This window comes from Maylandia zebra, linkage group LG10 (genome assembly GCF_041146795.1).
Source record: "Maylandia zebra isolate NMK-2024a linkage group LG10, Mzebra_GT3a, whole genome shotgun sequence".
NCBI classification, from domain to species: Eukaryota; Metazoa; Chordata; class Actinopteri; order Cichliformes; family Cichlidae; genus Maylandia; species Maylandia zebra.
Window position 1 is genome coordinate 32713268 of NC_135176.1, and position 15604 is coordinate 32728871.

At 39.9% G+C, this 15604-nt stretch overlaps 1 protein-coding gene across 1 annotated transcript; it reads left to right on the forward strand.

Moving 5' to 3' along the window:
• The first annotated feature begins 4114 nt into the window (after positions 1-4114).
• On the forward strand, positions 4115-7077 carry LOC112435382 (uncharacterized). Its single transcript, XM_076889460.1, has 2 exons — positions 4115-4986; positions 5017-7077. The coding sequence occupies exons 1-2, from the start codon at positions 4546-4548 to the stop codon at positions 6538-6540; spliced, it is 1965 nt and encodes a 654-aa protein (XP_076745575.1). The 5' UTR covers positions 4115-4545; the 3' UTR covers positions 6541-7077.
• The last annotated feature ends 8527 nt before the right edge of the window (positions 7078-15604 follow it).

Here is a 15604-nt window from a genome sequence, read left to right on the forward strand (position 1 = left end):
TGTTGCTTCTGGTCTGCTCTGTTTCCACAAATCAGACAGAGGCAGATAATGAAATTGTTGACCAGCAGATTTCAAACCAACAACCCTGTCAACAGGACATCCATGCTGTGCTCAGAGAGATGGCAGTCTCACTGGCTGAGCAGAAGATTGAGATCAGGACATTAAAACAAGATAATCAAGGTACAGTAGTGTGTGTTTCCTATGACCAACGTTTGTGTCACAGTGTCATTTCATAAATATTCACAATGACAAAAATGACATAATGATGGATTGGATTTATATAGCGCTTTTCAAGGCAATCTTCAAACAAAGATCTAAATAAAGTTGTTTTTTAGAGCATGTAACAAAACTAGAGAGGCAGATGACTGAGTTGGAGAGGCAGAAGGCTGAGATTGAACATCTGAAGCAGCAATCAAAAGGTAATGTAATCAATTAAGTTATGATTGTTTCAGTGAACTTATGAATGCCCACATCATAAATATTTTCCAGTTGTTAAAGAGGAACAACCCCTAAATATCTCAGTGTAATCCTTTGACCCGAATGTAACTATCTTAGTCTGCTGTTTGCTGCTTTTAAACACAATCGTATAGTTGGTGATCAAATCCATAGTTTTATTATCTGAAATGCTTTTTTTCCCCACTGTACAACCTCAGCAACTCTCAAATAATAAAGCTAAAAACAAATAAGCTGATAGACCTTAAAACAGGAAAAAATAAAAGCCTAAAAGAAGCAGAACATGAATCCAGGTCACTAACGTGGGGGGTGTAACTGGAAGAATATTTAGCATTTATGATATTATAAAGGAGGTCACCACACATTGGATTATTGTACGTCTTATCACTTTGTGGAGCTTATAGGTTTCTTTTAAAGTACAACATCATATTTAGTACCCAACACTTAATCTAATTAAATTTAGCTGGTGAATAGGCACCAACCATGACATGACTACATCACTGCATAACAAAAACATTTATGTCAGCAAATTGTTTTTGATTCTCAGAAAAAAAAAAACAATAGTCCCATTGCACTGTGTTAACAAAGAAAACATTAAACTATGAAAAAGAAATCCTCAATTGAAGGAAAAATGTTTAAATCAAAAACAAAAGTTTAAAACAATCCACCTTCCTTCTCTCTCAGTCAAACAAGTGGCTTTCTCAGCATCTCTGTTGGAGGGTGGCTATGGATATACTGGACCCTTTAATGTACAGATTACTTTAGTCTTCAGACGTGTCATCACAAACATTGGAAACGCCTACAACCCACAAACAGGTAATAATAATGTGTATCTTGTTCCTGAAGTGTTGATGTCAATCTGATCTGTTGTAGATGCTCTAACAGTTCATTTTCTATTGAACAGGTATCTTCATTGCTCCAGTGAGAGGAGCCTACCACTTTGAGTGGCACCTACATGGACATGCATACAAATCTCATCCTATAGCTGGTGTGTTGTTCAGGAATGGAGAACACATTTTTCTTGCATTTGAACTGCAGGCATCTGGTACTGTGAGCACTTCTTGTGGTACCTCACTGCTTCTAGAACCTGGAGATCAGGTGTCTTTGCGTCTCTGGGCTCATGCCAGGATTTTTGATGGTGTTAATCATGACACCAACTTCAGTGGTCACTTGCTTTTCACCGTGTGAGATGTGTAAGAACTCCAGAACAACTTTCTGTTTCAGCTTTCCTGTATGGGTGAAGCTTTAAGTAGCAATGCTTAAATACGTCTTAGAATAACTTCTAAGAAGGAGTCATCAGCTATTTGATCTATTTTGTGTTTAGTTTAGATTTCTACCACTCCTCTGCTGACACAGATAATGTTTAACTTCCTTTTATGTCCTTTTATGTATCCTGCTTTCGTGTGTTGGTCAATTTCTTTAACCTGAACTTACCTAGCCTAGCAGATGGTGAAGTTATTTCAGTTATATTGGTAGTACACAGATTATTAACCATTATTAACCATAGTTGAGTTTAGACCCTTTTAGAAATCAACCACCCCAAATTTCATCACAGCACCCCTAAAAATAACAATAGTAATAGTAGTGAGTGTATTTTTGTATTATTTTCTGGAATTATCTTCAAATGTATTATTTTCCCAACTTTTTTATTAATGACAAAATGGAATGCTGGAACATTACTGTGACTTATAAAGAGTCTGCTAATTAGTATTTGTTCTCTAAATAGCATCAAAAATATTAACTAATGTAGCTGAAATCACTAGAGATTATTGGCTAATTTGAACCTTCTAATCCACTAGTTTGCTGGGATATTGTGAGTTGCCAGTTAAGAAGCTGATATACTTTATCATTTTAGTTTGTTAAAAAATTCTGTTCCTATTCTGGTCAAATTGGGCTTCAGTGTTTGTTTACAATACAGCTCCAGATCCAGGTGATAGGAAGTCAAACTGATGTTACCTGTCAGTGTCCAGCAGTAGCCAGTATTCAGTTTAAATATTGTTGCTAACTGGATCAGTTTATGTCTTCTATACACTGTAACATTTCTCTTTTTTGGGGTGACGGCACAAAGACTGAGAGAGAATAAGGGAGAGAGCAGGATGAAGACAGAGAATAGGAAGAAGAAGGGAGCAGAAAATAAAGTAGTTTTTCATGTATTTTATGCTTTGTGTATTTTCTAGTAGCACATTTAAAGATATGCCAGTGGACATTGTAAACAGAGCATATTGACATGAATGGCAGCATTTTACAGGATCCACTCTAAACATGCCTCCAACAGGATGGATGTCACCATATTGATGTGATTGACTACAAATCTATTCTCCACTCGTGAAATTGGGGTACATGATGCTCTTTGCTGAGTCGGCATAATAAAGGAAGTGTTTGTATGAATTCAGGAACTTTAATATAAAAACAACTATTACTTCATATACAGGTCAGTGGCGTGGCAACATGATTTTACAGTGTCTGTACTGAATAATACTACTTTAGTGGACTGCCTCTGTGTGATTAAGAGGAATAATGCTGGGCATGTTTCTCATCTTTTCTGCTTTGCAACAAATAGTTCTTTAACTTCTTTAATGACTGAACAGTCACAATCTGCAGAAGCAGACTGTGTGGAGTGATGAGGTGGACCCAAGTGCAGACACACGAAAACAAAACTTCATTTTAACAGAATGTGAGCCGTTTATTAAGGCTGGTTTAAACAGTATCAAAAGGGCAAGTGTGAAACTAAGCAATAACCTAAACTGGGAGAACTAAAGCAAAACATAAAAAACATGAACACAAACAGGGAGATGGAAACCTGTCATGAGAAACCTGAAACACGACGACTTGGCATAAATACATAGAAATTGGGGTACAGGATGGTACAGGAAGAGTCTCAGACCAAGATATTGAACTATATCTGCAAAGATATTGTGAAATCCTACAACCACCTGTTAAACCAGTCGATAAGTTTGGCCTTTGGTATGGAGTGAGGAAATTTAAGGTGCAGATGAGGAGAGATGAAGCTGGCAATATGGTTGTCATACCTAGGTCAATTTCACTAGGACCCTACCATGGACGAATTATATATCCCAGACAAGTAAATAGGTGTTTCATTTGTCAAGCGCAAGACCATCAAGTGAGAGATTGCCCCACCTTTAAGTGTTGGAAGTGCGGAGGATTGGGTCCAGAAGCAAAAGAATGTCAAAATGAAAGCAAATGCTCCTTCTTTCTTCTTCTTCTTTGATCCCTACCCGGCGTTGGGTCTGGATCGACTCCTAAGCCCATACGCTGCTGTGGGTGCCAATGGTTGTCAAATTTCCTTCACAACTCGTTGCCATTGTTATGACCCAGTGATGTGCTTGTTGGTGTTGTGCCTCCCACCGGAGGATGGTGGCGGTATTTTCCCTTTTTTCTCTCCTAGGAGGTGGACACCTGGGCGTGGCTGCTAGGTATCTGGGTGGAGTCTCTACACACCTTCCGACTGGATAATTGATGGACCACCTCCAGTACTTAACGTCCGGATGACAGTCACCTGGGAGTGCTGTTTGGAACTCCGTTGACTCGGTCACAGAGTTGTGTGTTGTGTCATTGTAGTGCAGGCTGGAGTATTCACGTGTACCTCTAGCCTTGCCATGTAAATAATTGTAAATAAGTTAACCAGTGGCGGTCACTTTTTTTGTTCCTTTGCTGTATAACTTTCACTGTCGCAGCCTAGTAGGCGTGAGAAGCCGTTTTCTTTTGTTGAACAAGTTTTCTCCTGTTTTTCGTTAGATAGTTAGGTAAGTGACTTGTCTTTTGTTTTGGCTTCTTTTTATTTTGGTGTAGGGAAGACTAGGGATTGTTTTATAGGGAGTTTTGTTTATTGTTTTGGCATTGCTCACTGCTGATGAAAATAAATGGCTGCTTAAATACTTTAAAAAGGTGTCGTTGTTGGGGTTTGTGCGTGGGTGGGAAGTGAGTGGGGCAACTATTTGTTACGTTTATTTACTTGCCGGGACCAGAACGTAACATATTGGGGGCTCGTCTCTTTTGTGTTCTTTTTGTGGCTTGTTTTCTTGGTTGGCGGTTTTTTCTTGTGTGGGGGGGTGTGTGTGTGTGTGTGTTAGGATGGAGTTTAAGTTGGAGGACTTCACTCTGAGCCCGTCTGCGGAGAAGTTGGACAGGTGTAAAAAGGCTGACCTCTTGCTTGTTGCTGAATTCTTTGATGTGACTGTGCCGTTGACTGCGAAGAAGAAAGAGCTTAGGGAGCTCCTGTGTGTCCAGTTGACGGACAGGGGGTTGTTTGGTGAGCCGGGTCCTGCAGGGGGGGTTGAGCTGGGGGCTGTTGCTGGTGTTTCTGCCCCACTGAAAAATCTCCCTTTTCCACCTAGCCCTTCTGTGGAGGAGCTGCGGTTAACGCTGCGCATTAAGGAGGTGGAGCTAAAGAAACAGCAGTTGGAGGTGGACGCTATGCACTTGAGGATCAGGGCTCTGGAGGTAGAGAGGGGAGCCTCTGTGTCTGCCAGCCCTCCTGTACCTCGGTTAGCCCCGCAGTCACCATCCCCGCAGGTACCCTCCCCGGAGTCATCATCCCCGCAGGTACCCTCCCCGGAGTCATCATCCCCGCAGTCGCCATCTCCGCAGCCACCGGCCCCGATGCCAGGTGGTGGCTTTGATGTGAGTAAACACATCAAAATGGTGCCGGCGTTTCGGGAAACTGAGGTGGATTCGTATTTCACAGTGTTTGAACGTATCGCAGGTGCGCTGCACTGGCCAAAGGATGTGTGGTCTCTTTTACTCCAATGTAGATTGGTGGGGAAAGCTCAAGAGGTATGCACCGCTCTTTCTCTGGAGGACAGTTTTGACTATGATACGGTGAAGGCTGCTGTCCTGCGCGCTTACGAGCTTGTGCCAGAGGCTTACAGGCAGAGATTTAGGGATGGGAAAAAATCCGCCAACCAGACCTATGTGGAGTTTGCCAGAGAAAAGAAAACTCTGTTTGATAAGTGGTGTCATGCTACAGAAGTAAAAACCTTGGAAGACCTGCGTGAGTTGGTGACGTTAGAAGAGTTTAAAAATCAACTACCAGACACTGTGGTAACCTACTTAAACGAACAGAAGGTTACGACTCTCGCCGCTGCTGCTATACGGGCTGATGAGTTTGTGTTGACACATAAAGTGGTGTTTTCGGCTCCTGCTCACAGTTTTCCGTCTTCCGGTGGCCCGCCCCGATGGTCTCCAAGGGGCACCCGCCGTGCCATCCCCTCATCCGTTGAGAACCGCGTGTGTTTTTTTTGCCATGAGCAGGGACACCTTATTGCGGTTTGCCCTGCTCTGAAGAGAAAAGAAATGACCAGGGAGGGTACATCTCCTTCCCCAATAAACCTTCTACAGACAAACTCTCCTACTTGGGGGGAGGTGATGGCACCCGAAATTGATAAAGTAGATAAGGAGTTTAAGCCGTTTGTGTCAAACGGTTTTGTTTCCTTGATAGGAGAAGATCGGCGGACTCCTGTCCGTATTTTGCGAGACACTGGTGCGAAACAGTCGCTCATTCGTGAGGGGGTCTTACCGTTTTCAGCTCAATCCTGTTGTGGGGCGGATGTGTTAGCCTGGGGAGTTAGGATGTGTGTAATACGGGTTCCTTTACACTTGGTGCAGCTTTCGTCTCAGTTTTTGTCTGGTGAGGTTAAGCTTGGGGTGCGACCCCAGTTACCAGTTGCAGGTATTGACATCATCTTGGGAAACGACCTAGCTGGCGGCACAGTTTTTCCGTCGCCAGAAGTAGTCGATATACCACTTACAGATAACAGTGGTTTCGATCGTGCCACATCAAAGGCTGTTCAAACCGTCAGTGTAAAGACATTTAGGCAGAGGAGAGGTGCGAGTGGATCCCAGCAACAGCAGCAGCAGAATAGGAGGCAGCCCAAGGGGACGAGAAGAACAAATATTCAAACCACAAGGGTCGCTGAAGCCACCATGCAATCAGACCCAAGTAGATTCACTTTTCAGGACAGTCAGCAGCAAAATGCTGAAACCAGGCCACCTGCTAGAAAAAGACAAGGATTCAGAGGTGGACGCCAGTGTTTTGGGGGCGGGTGCAGTGCTCGTGCAGGAGGATGAAAATGGCATTGACCACCCAGTCTGTTTCTTTTCTAGAACATTTCTAAAACAGCAACCAGCGCCTCATGCGTTGGTCCTTACTCCTACAGGATTTCAACATTGAGATCCGATATATAAGAGCTTAGAGAATGTTATGGCTGATGCCCTCTCTAGGTCGTAAATCAAACATCTTTGTGTGGGGTTGGATGTTTGATTTTTTTTGGGTGGGGGAAACTGTTATGACCCAGTGATGTGCTTGTTGGTGTTGTGCCTCCCACCGGAGGATGGTGGCGGTATTTTCCCTTTTTTCTCTCCTAGGAGGTGGACACCTGGGCGTGGCTGCTAGGTATCTGGGTGGAGTCTCTACACACCTTCCGACTGGATAATTGATGGACCACCTCCAGTACTTAACGTCCGGATGACAGTCACCTGGGAGTGCTGTTTGGAACTCCGTTGACTCGGTCACAGAGTTGTGTGTTGTGTCATTGTAGTGCAGGCTGGAGTATTCACGTGTACCTCTAGCCTTGCCATGTAAATAATTGTAAATAAGTTAACCAGTGGCGGTCACTTTTTTTGTTCCTTTGCTGTATAACTTTCACTGTCGCAGCCTAGTAGGCGTGAGAAGCCGTTTTCTTTTGTTGAACAAGTTTTCTCCTGTTTTTCGTTAGATAGTTAGGTAAGTGACTTGTCTTTTGTTTTGGCTTCTTTTTATTTTGGTGTAGGGAAGACTAGGGATTGTTTTATAGGGAGTTTTGTTTATTGTTTTGGCATTGCTCACTGCTGATGAAAATAAATGGCTGCTTAAATACTTTAAAAAGGTGTCGTTGTTGGGGTTTGTGCGTGGGTGGGAAGTGAGTGGGGCAACTATTTGTTACGTTTATTTACTTGCCGGGACCAGAACGTAACACCATGCATAGCGATCGTTGGCGATTGTCCTGGCCTCGTCGAGATTTATTCTGCGATCCCTGTCATCTTTGACCTGTTTTACCCATGTTTTCTTCGGTGTCATTCGGTGGATTCTCCACTGGGTGGGTCGTTTACGCCAGAGGAGTTGATGTGGTAGTCTGCTCACATCCATTCTACACACATGGCCAAACCATCGCAATCGGCATTTATGAATTTTCCCCTCGATTGGCGGTTGGTTGTCGGATCTCCATCCGATGCCCTCTTTTCGAAGGCAGTCTCGAAGTGATACTATCTGCCGAAGGCAGCACATCTGGAAAACTGAGTTTGTTGAGGTCCGCTTTGAGCACCGTCCACGTTTTGGATCCGTAGAGTAGTATCGGCAGGATCAGGATTAAAGTATTATACAAAAAATCATGTGTTCAGATCAAAGTTAATGGAAGGTTGACTGAACAAATAAATGTAGAGAGTGGAGTTAATTTCGGTCGGCGTCTCCCTGTAAGAGGTGTTATAAGGTGGAGTTGTTTTGTGACGACTAAGAAATGCCCTATGGATATGTGTGAGGATGGTGAAACCTTGGATCACCTGCTAATACACTGTTATAGAACAGTGGAAATACGACAGAATGTGGAAAAATTAGGTTTTGATATAAAAAAAAAAACAGCATAAAAGCAGTAAGATATGGTATATTTAGAGAAAGATGAGTGAAAATAAAAGAAGATAGTCTTGGTTGGTGATGTGCATTATAAATGTACACATATGGAAAAGAAGGGCTAAAGAGGTTATAAGACAAAGATAAGTGGCTCTGTAGTATGTAAACACATTATAGTGGACCTGAGGAGGAAAACTAGAAATATGATATTATGTAACGGTTTGCCGTGGGAGACTTTATCATTGTGAAAAGTGCAGCTCTATATGTTTTAGCAATAAATCCGTTACTCAAGATAATCAATTGTGATAGCCGTTTTACTGGATACGTCCTAAACGACTTATGCAAGGTGACAGCCCTTGCTTATGCGGATGATGTCTCAGTAATTATTAAAGACCAAAAGGAGCTATTAATACTCAAGGAGTTGTTAACAAAATATGAACAAGCCTCCGGTGCCAAGTTAAACCAGGAAAAGACTGAAGGAGTGTGGTTTGGACAAAACTTGTCATGATCTTGGGTCCTTTTGACCCAGCGTTTTGTGTTTTCTCTTCTTGTGATTTTGGTTCTGTTCTTCCTCTGTTTAGTGTTTACTCTGTTCTGCCCGTGTGTTCCTGTATCTAGTCCGCGTTTCTTAGTTTGTGTCCTTTCATGTGTAAGTTCCTGTTTTATTGTGAAGGTCTGCGTCTTATGTGAGTGTTTTCAGTTGCCTCCCTAGTCTCGTCACGTTAATCACTCCCAGCTGTGTCCCCCACCTGTGTGTAATCTCCCTGTGTTCTCTGAGTGTATTTAAGTTGTGTCTTCTGTCATAGTCGTTGCTGGTTCGTCTGTGTTGTTTTCCCTCGGTCTCCCTGCAGCTCTCCATGTGTATTTCCCCGGACCTCCCTGCATCTTCGTTTCTGGTTTGTTTTGTTAGTTTTACCCAGTTTAGGTTCCAGTTTCATGTTCCCAGTGCCTTTGTTGTTTGTATTTCCTTCATTAATAAATACTCACCTGCACCAGAGCTGCCGCGTCCTGGTCCTAAATAATTCCACACGGCTTGCAAACCGTGACAAAACTCAAAAGAACCTGTAATTGATTTAAACGCTAACAAAGAGATGAAGAATATAGGTATTTGGATTGTATTGTATTGTATTGTATCTTTATTTGTTTCAGACATATAAAACAAAAAACAATATATACACACTACATATATTTTCATTTACAGATACGAATATATATGTAGATATACACACACACACGTATGTGTTCAGATAAACAAAAAATATATAATGAAATAAAACAAAATCGTCTGACATAATGTAACAATGTTTGGTCTGAAAAGGAGTAGGAAGAAGTATGAACATACTTATTAATTCCTACCCCTGCTCAACATCTTATTGATCCCACATAATTCACCTAATTCCCATCATCACATATTCCACACGAGACACGAGGAGAACCTATATAAACTTGGCTACCGTGATTGATATAATTTGGATATAATTTGATATTTTTATACATACAATGGGTGATCATCTTTATCGGTATCATATTCTTCCAAAATCAGTTTTCGAAGTATTTTCATGAACTTACTAATTCCTGAGCATTGCTGTAGATCTATAGTAAAACTATTCCACAGTTTTACCCCATAAATAGTGACACAAAAGGTTTTAACCTTTGACCGTGCTTTAAGAATCCTTAGATTCAATTTCCCCCTCAATTCATAGTCTCCTTCTCTGTCATAGAACATCCTCTGTATATTTCCTGGTAACATATTGTATCTGGCCTTGTACATAATTTTTGCAGTTTTATATTTTATAAGATCCATAAACTTCAGTATTTTTAATTTCAAAAACATGATGTTAGTATGGTCTCTAAATCCTGCTTTATTAATCATCCTGATTGCTTTTTTTTTAATTTTACATATTGGTTGAAGTGCAGTTTTATATGTGTTTCCCCAAATTTCCACACAGTATTCCAAATATGGCAATATAAGTGAACAATAAAGTACCCGGAGTGATTTGGAAGGCAAAAAATATTTAACTTTACTTAGTACGGAGATGCTTCTTGACAGTTTGGCTTGTATATGCTTTATGTGAGGTTTCCAGCAGATTTTGTTATCTATTATCACACCCAGAAATTTTGTATCCGCAACTTGCTCTATTTCAACATTGTTTACTAAGAATTTTGCTCCTGCATCTTTTTTACAATTTCCGAATAACATAAATGTAGTTTTTTCCAAATTTAATGATAGCTTATTTCTATCAAACCATGTTTTCAGTTTAATCATTTAATCATCAATTTCCAAAAGCTGCTGTAAGTTCTCTCCAGCACAAAAAATATTTGTATCATCTGCAAATAGAATAAACTGTAGTATATCTGATGTTCTGCATATATCATTGATATAGAGGATAAACAGCTTTGGTCCCAATACTGACCCCTGCGGAACTCCACAAACAATGTCCATACACTCTGATTGATATTCCCCAATTTTCACAAATTGCTGCCTGTCTCTCAAATAACTCTTTACCCATTCTAACACCACTCCTCTAATGCCGTAGTACTCCAGTTTATCAAGTAATATGTCATGATTAATTGTGTCAAAAGCTTTTTTTAGGTCAATGAATACACTAACTATACATTGTCTTTTATCTATATTGTTGGTGATATTTTCGATCAGTTCCATTAATGCCAATGATGTTGATCTATTTGATCTGAAACCATACTGACTATCCATTATTATTTTGTGTTTATCTATAAATTTGTCAAGTCTATTACTAAAGACTTTTTCCAGTATTTTTGAAAATTGAGAAAGTAGAGAGACAGGCCTATAATTTGTGAATTGGTGTCTGTCACCATTTTTAAACAGTGGTGTTACTTTAGCTGTTTTCATTTGTTTTGGGAATGTACCAGTTTGTAAGGACAAATTGCAAATGTGTGTTAAGGGTTTGGAAATGCCCTCTATCACTCTCTTAACGATTTCCATATCAATGTCGTCAGAGTCTGTAGAGTTTTTTGTTTGTGATTTCCCAACAATATCAATGATTTCCATTTCTTCCACCACCGTTAAGAACATTGAATGAGGATTGCGGTCAATGAGTCTAGTTTCTTTCTCTACAGAATCTGTTATATCAGGAATTGTTTCAGCCAAGTCCGGCCCAACACTTACAAAGAATTTATTGAACTCATTTACCACATCGCTCATATTAGTAATATTTCTATCATTATTTGCGAAATACGAAGGATAGTCTGCCTGCCCCAAGCCCTTTTTGATGATGGTATTTAATGTTTTCCAGATCCCTTTAATATTATTTTTATTCATAATCAGTAATTTTTCATAGTATTCCTTTTTACATGACCTTAAAATACTCATTAATTTATTTTTATATTTCTTGTATTTATTTTCAGCTTCTGTGCTTCTGTTCATTATAAATTCTCTGTATAAGGTATTTTTCTTCTTACATGCATTTTGCAATCCTTTTGTAATCCATGGGCACTCTGCATATTTTTGTTTTTTACTATATTTCTTTACTGGGCAATGACTATTATATAACAGTTTAAATTTTCCTAAAAAAATCTCATAAGCTTTATCAATATTTTTTTCCTTATACAGCATCTCCCATTCTTGCTTGAGTAAATCACTTTTGAATGCGTTTATTGACTCTTCTGTTCTCACTCGTTTGTATTTTATTGTGTTTTGCTGTTTAACCTTCCTGTAATTGCTGTTATACACTATAAAAACAGGTAGATGATCACTGATGTCATTAATTAGGAGACCACTTATGGTTCTATTTTCTATTTCATTAGTAAATATATTGTCTATTAGGGTTGCCGACTGTGCTGTAATCCTGCTGGGCTTAGTGATCACTGGAAAAAGTCCCAAGCTATACATTGTATTAATAAATTCCTCTGTCGCTCTCTGCTTGTTTGGATTTAGTAGATCTATGTTAAAATCCCCACAAATGAACATGACTTTTTGATTTGTCCTAATGAATGTTTTATCTACCCACTCCTTAAAAATTTCAATATTAGAACCTGGTGTTCTATATATACAGCTTACAATGACATTTTTCTCTTTTCCCATACTAATTTCTATTGTTACACACTCTAATATATTATCTACCGCCATCGTCATTTTTTCTACCATCTTGTATTTTAAATTTTTATCCACAAACAAGGCCACACCACCGCCATTCTTATTCTTTCTATTTGTAAGATTTAATTCATATCCATCTATTACAAAGTCCTCTCCTTTCTGTTTATTAATCCATGTTTCAGATACTGCAATCACACTGAATGGATGTGTAAATTTGCTTAAATATTCCCTTATTTTGTGAAAATTTGCATATAAACTTCTACTATTAAAGTGGATTATAGATATTTTGCCGTCGACCTTGACAGTTTTGTTGAATTGTTCTTCAGTATGATAGTAGCAGGTATTTTTGATGTTAAAAAAGTTCAGTTCTGGATCAATGTCCTACTCTGTGAAGTGTGTTTTGTATTCCGTGTTTACTGGTGAATTTATCTCCTGATTAGCAATCCTTTGTGGTAGCAATGTATAATTCCCAGATAATGAATTAATTGATTGTTTCATCCTTGAATACGTTACGCTTTAGCTTCCGTTGTTGTCTTCTATTACCTGCTTTGATGACTGTAGATTGTTTGTCCCGCTCCTTGCCTTTGTAGTCAAGTGACCTGTTAATATTTTTCCAGATCCTGGATGCATTTGATGACCAGCACCTTGGCTTCCTCCGGTGTACCGTTGAGCTTTATAAATATTTTACAGTTTGCAGTCCAGGTGTTCTGAATTTTACCCAGTTTCTTTAGGTATCGTGCTTTCTTCGCTATGTCAGCATTGGATTTGGTTAGATGGTCATTCATGTAGACGTTCGATCCTTTTAGTTTCCTCCCCTGCTTCAGCAGTGCATTCTTGTGTTTCCTGTTTACAAATCTTATGATGATAGCTGGTTTATCACTAGCATTTCTCCTGGGCAAGGGGTGGCATGCTTCGATGTTATTACAGTCCAGGTCGATCCCTTTCGACTGCAAGAAACCAGCTACTTGTTGCTCCGCAGAGCTCCCATCCAGATCTCCTTGCTCCTCTTTACTGCCAGCAGTCACAGCCCGAGCATATGACCGGGGTTTTATGTACAGCCCTGTGATGATCACGTCGTTCATTCTGGTATATTGCTCCAGGTCCGCGACCCTGCTCTCCAGATAGACGATCCGTTTCTCCTTCTCTGCATTCTGGCTACGTAGCGACCTTATTTCCTCGACTAAGTCTAGGATATATTTCTGTTGTAGCTTGATAGCCGATGTTTCCTCAGTTAGAAAGTCCAATGACTTTTTGATGTCCTCAATTTCATCGGCGTTCGGTGTTCTCTTAGGCCCCATTGAGCTTGTTGTCTTGCTCGCTCCGTTCACCGTCTTGTCACTGTTGATTTACTTGTTGGTGCCTTGCTAGAGGATCCTGGGCCCAGTGGCTGCTGGAGGATCCTGGGCCTGGTGGAGCAGTAGGATCCTGGGCCTAGTGGCTGCTGGAAGAGCCTGGGCCTGGTGGCTGCTGGAGGATCCTGGGCCTAGTGGCTGCTGGAAGAGCCTGGGCCTGGTGGAGCAGTAGGATCCTGGGCCTAGTGGCTGCTGGAAGAGCCTGGGCCTGGTGGCTGCTGGAGGATCCTGGATTACTAAAAATGATCCATGTCTTTTGAATTGGAAAAAGAAAGAGAGTGAAATAGAGAATAAAATAGCTGAATGGGACAACAAAAATACAAACTATAAAGTGCGTGTGAATATTGTAAAAACATATGTAGTCTCAAAGTTACTTTTCCTAGCTACTGTCTTTCCCCCTCCTCAGAAAACTGTTATTAAATTAAGTAAATTGTGTACTAAATTGATTTGGTGGACAAACCGCGAAGTAACACAAAGGAAATTAATGTACAAAGGCAAAGAAAATGGAGGATTAGGAGCACCAGATCTCATTTTGGGGTATCATTTTGATGATTCCCTTTTTGAAAAATATATATAGCGCATTAGAGCGAAGCACCCACTGGATCCAAGGGGAAAACATGAAAGGGAGAGCCCGAACGGGAGTGTCATACTTTAAACTTGTGTTCGGGGATTTTGTAGATCAGTGTGTGGTTTAAATCTTTTACAATTAAACTCAAAACAAATATATAATAAAATCAATCTGGAAGAAAAAATGAAGGTATGATACGATGAAAAAGATGAAAATCAGAAAAAGCTGCGTTTTATTAATGTATATAATGCACCCGATCGAACGAAAAAGATGCAATTGCTGAAAAAAATGTATTTGTTAGAGATTGGTTTTAATATTATTTTATGTGGAGATTTTAATATTGTTACTGAAGCGACTGACAGGATATCCAATGTTGAGTTTAGAGAATCGCGGCGAGAAAGTAAATTGTTGGTTCAAATTTCCTGTTGCTCCCATGAATTTTTGAACTATTGGAAACTGAATACATCTTTGTTAGCAGACGGGCTGCTTGTGTCTGAAGTTAAATCTGAAATTAAGAAAATATTACATCGTAAGATTTTTACTGCCTCTTTCTTGGAACTTCGGGAACTTCTTGAACGACGCATGTGTAAATTTTTTATATTTAAAGCGAGAGAATTAAATCATGCTAAGAATATGAAATACAATGAAGAAGTAAGTAGATATATATATATATAAGAAATAAGAAGGAGAAACAAGGAGAGGAGGAAAATCAAATGATATCTCTTAAGGAGAGTACTGATCGAGTCAATAGAGAAGTTTTATTTAATATCTTGAGATGTACTGAATTTTATGGGAATAACAACTATATGATTCTAAATAATCAAAAGAAACGTGGAAATGATTTCATTGTCTCAATTAAGGACAAACATGGAAAGTCAGTTTTTAAAGAAGAAGGGAAAAGACAAGTTATTAGGGACTATTGTTCAGAGATGTTTTCACCCATAGTTACAAACAGTGACGCTGTTAACAATCTTCTAAGTGAGGTTGAACCATTAAATTCTGTTATTTATGAAACCTTGGTTGGGGAAATTAAAAGAGAGGAAGTGGAATCAGTAATTGATCAACTTGGCATATTTGCTGCAAGTTGTTTTACAAGTAAATTTTGGGTTGTCAATCTTATATTTTCTTTTATCCCATTGGTTGATGTAAACCTATTGTTCAATCAGATGTAAGTAAGGTGTGATCTAAGTGAGGCGAAAGAAAAAAAAAAAACAACACTAACTAAGCTGGTGAGAGTCGGCAGCTGCACATTAGCGGAGGAGGTTGTATACCAGAGCTAACGGGAGAATAGTTCAACAATAGCCGTGGATGCAGAGTCTACGTTCCTGTTATGGACTGTTTTACCCTGTGATGATGGACCGAGAGGAATTCTCTGGACCCTTCTGCTGTGGATAGGATTTCCGTGGTTTCGTCCGAGTGTCCTCAGCAACCCGGCCATGCAGCTAATTCCAACCACGTTGCCGAGTGGAGGCCGCATGGTCACAGACCGAGCCTGCCCCTCAACTTGCCTTCGCAGTTAGCCCAAAGGATTTGTGAGT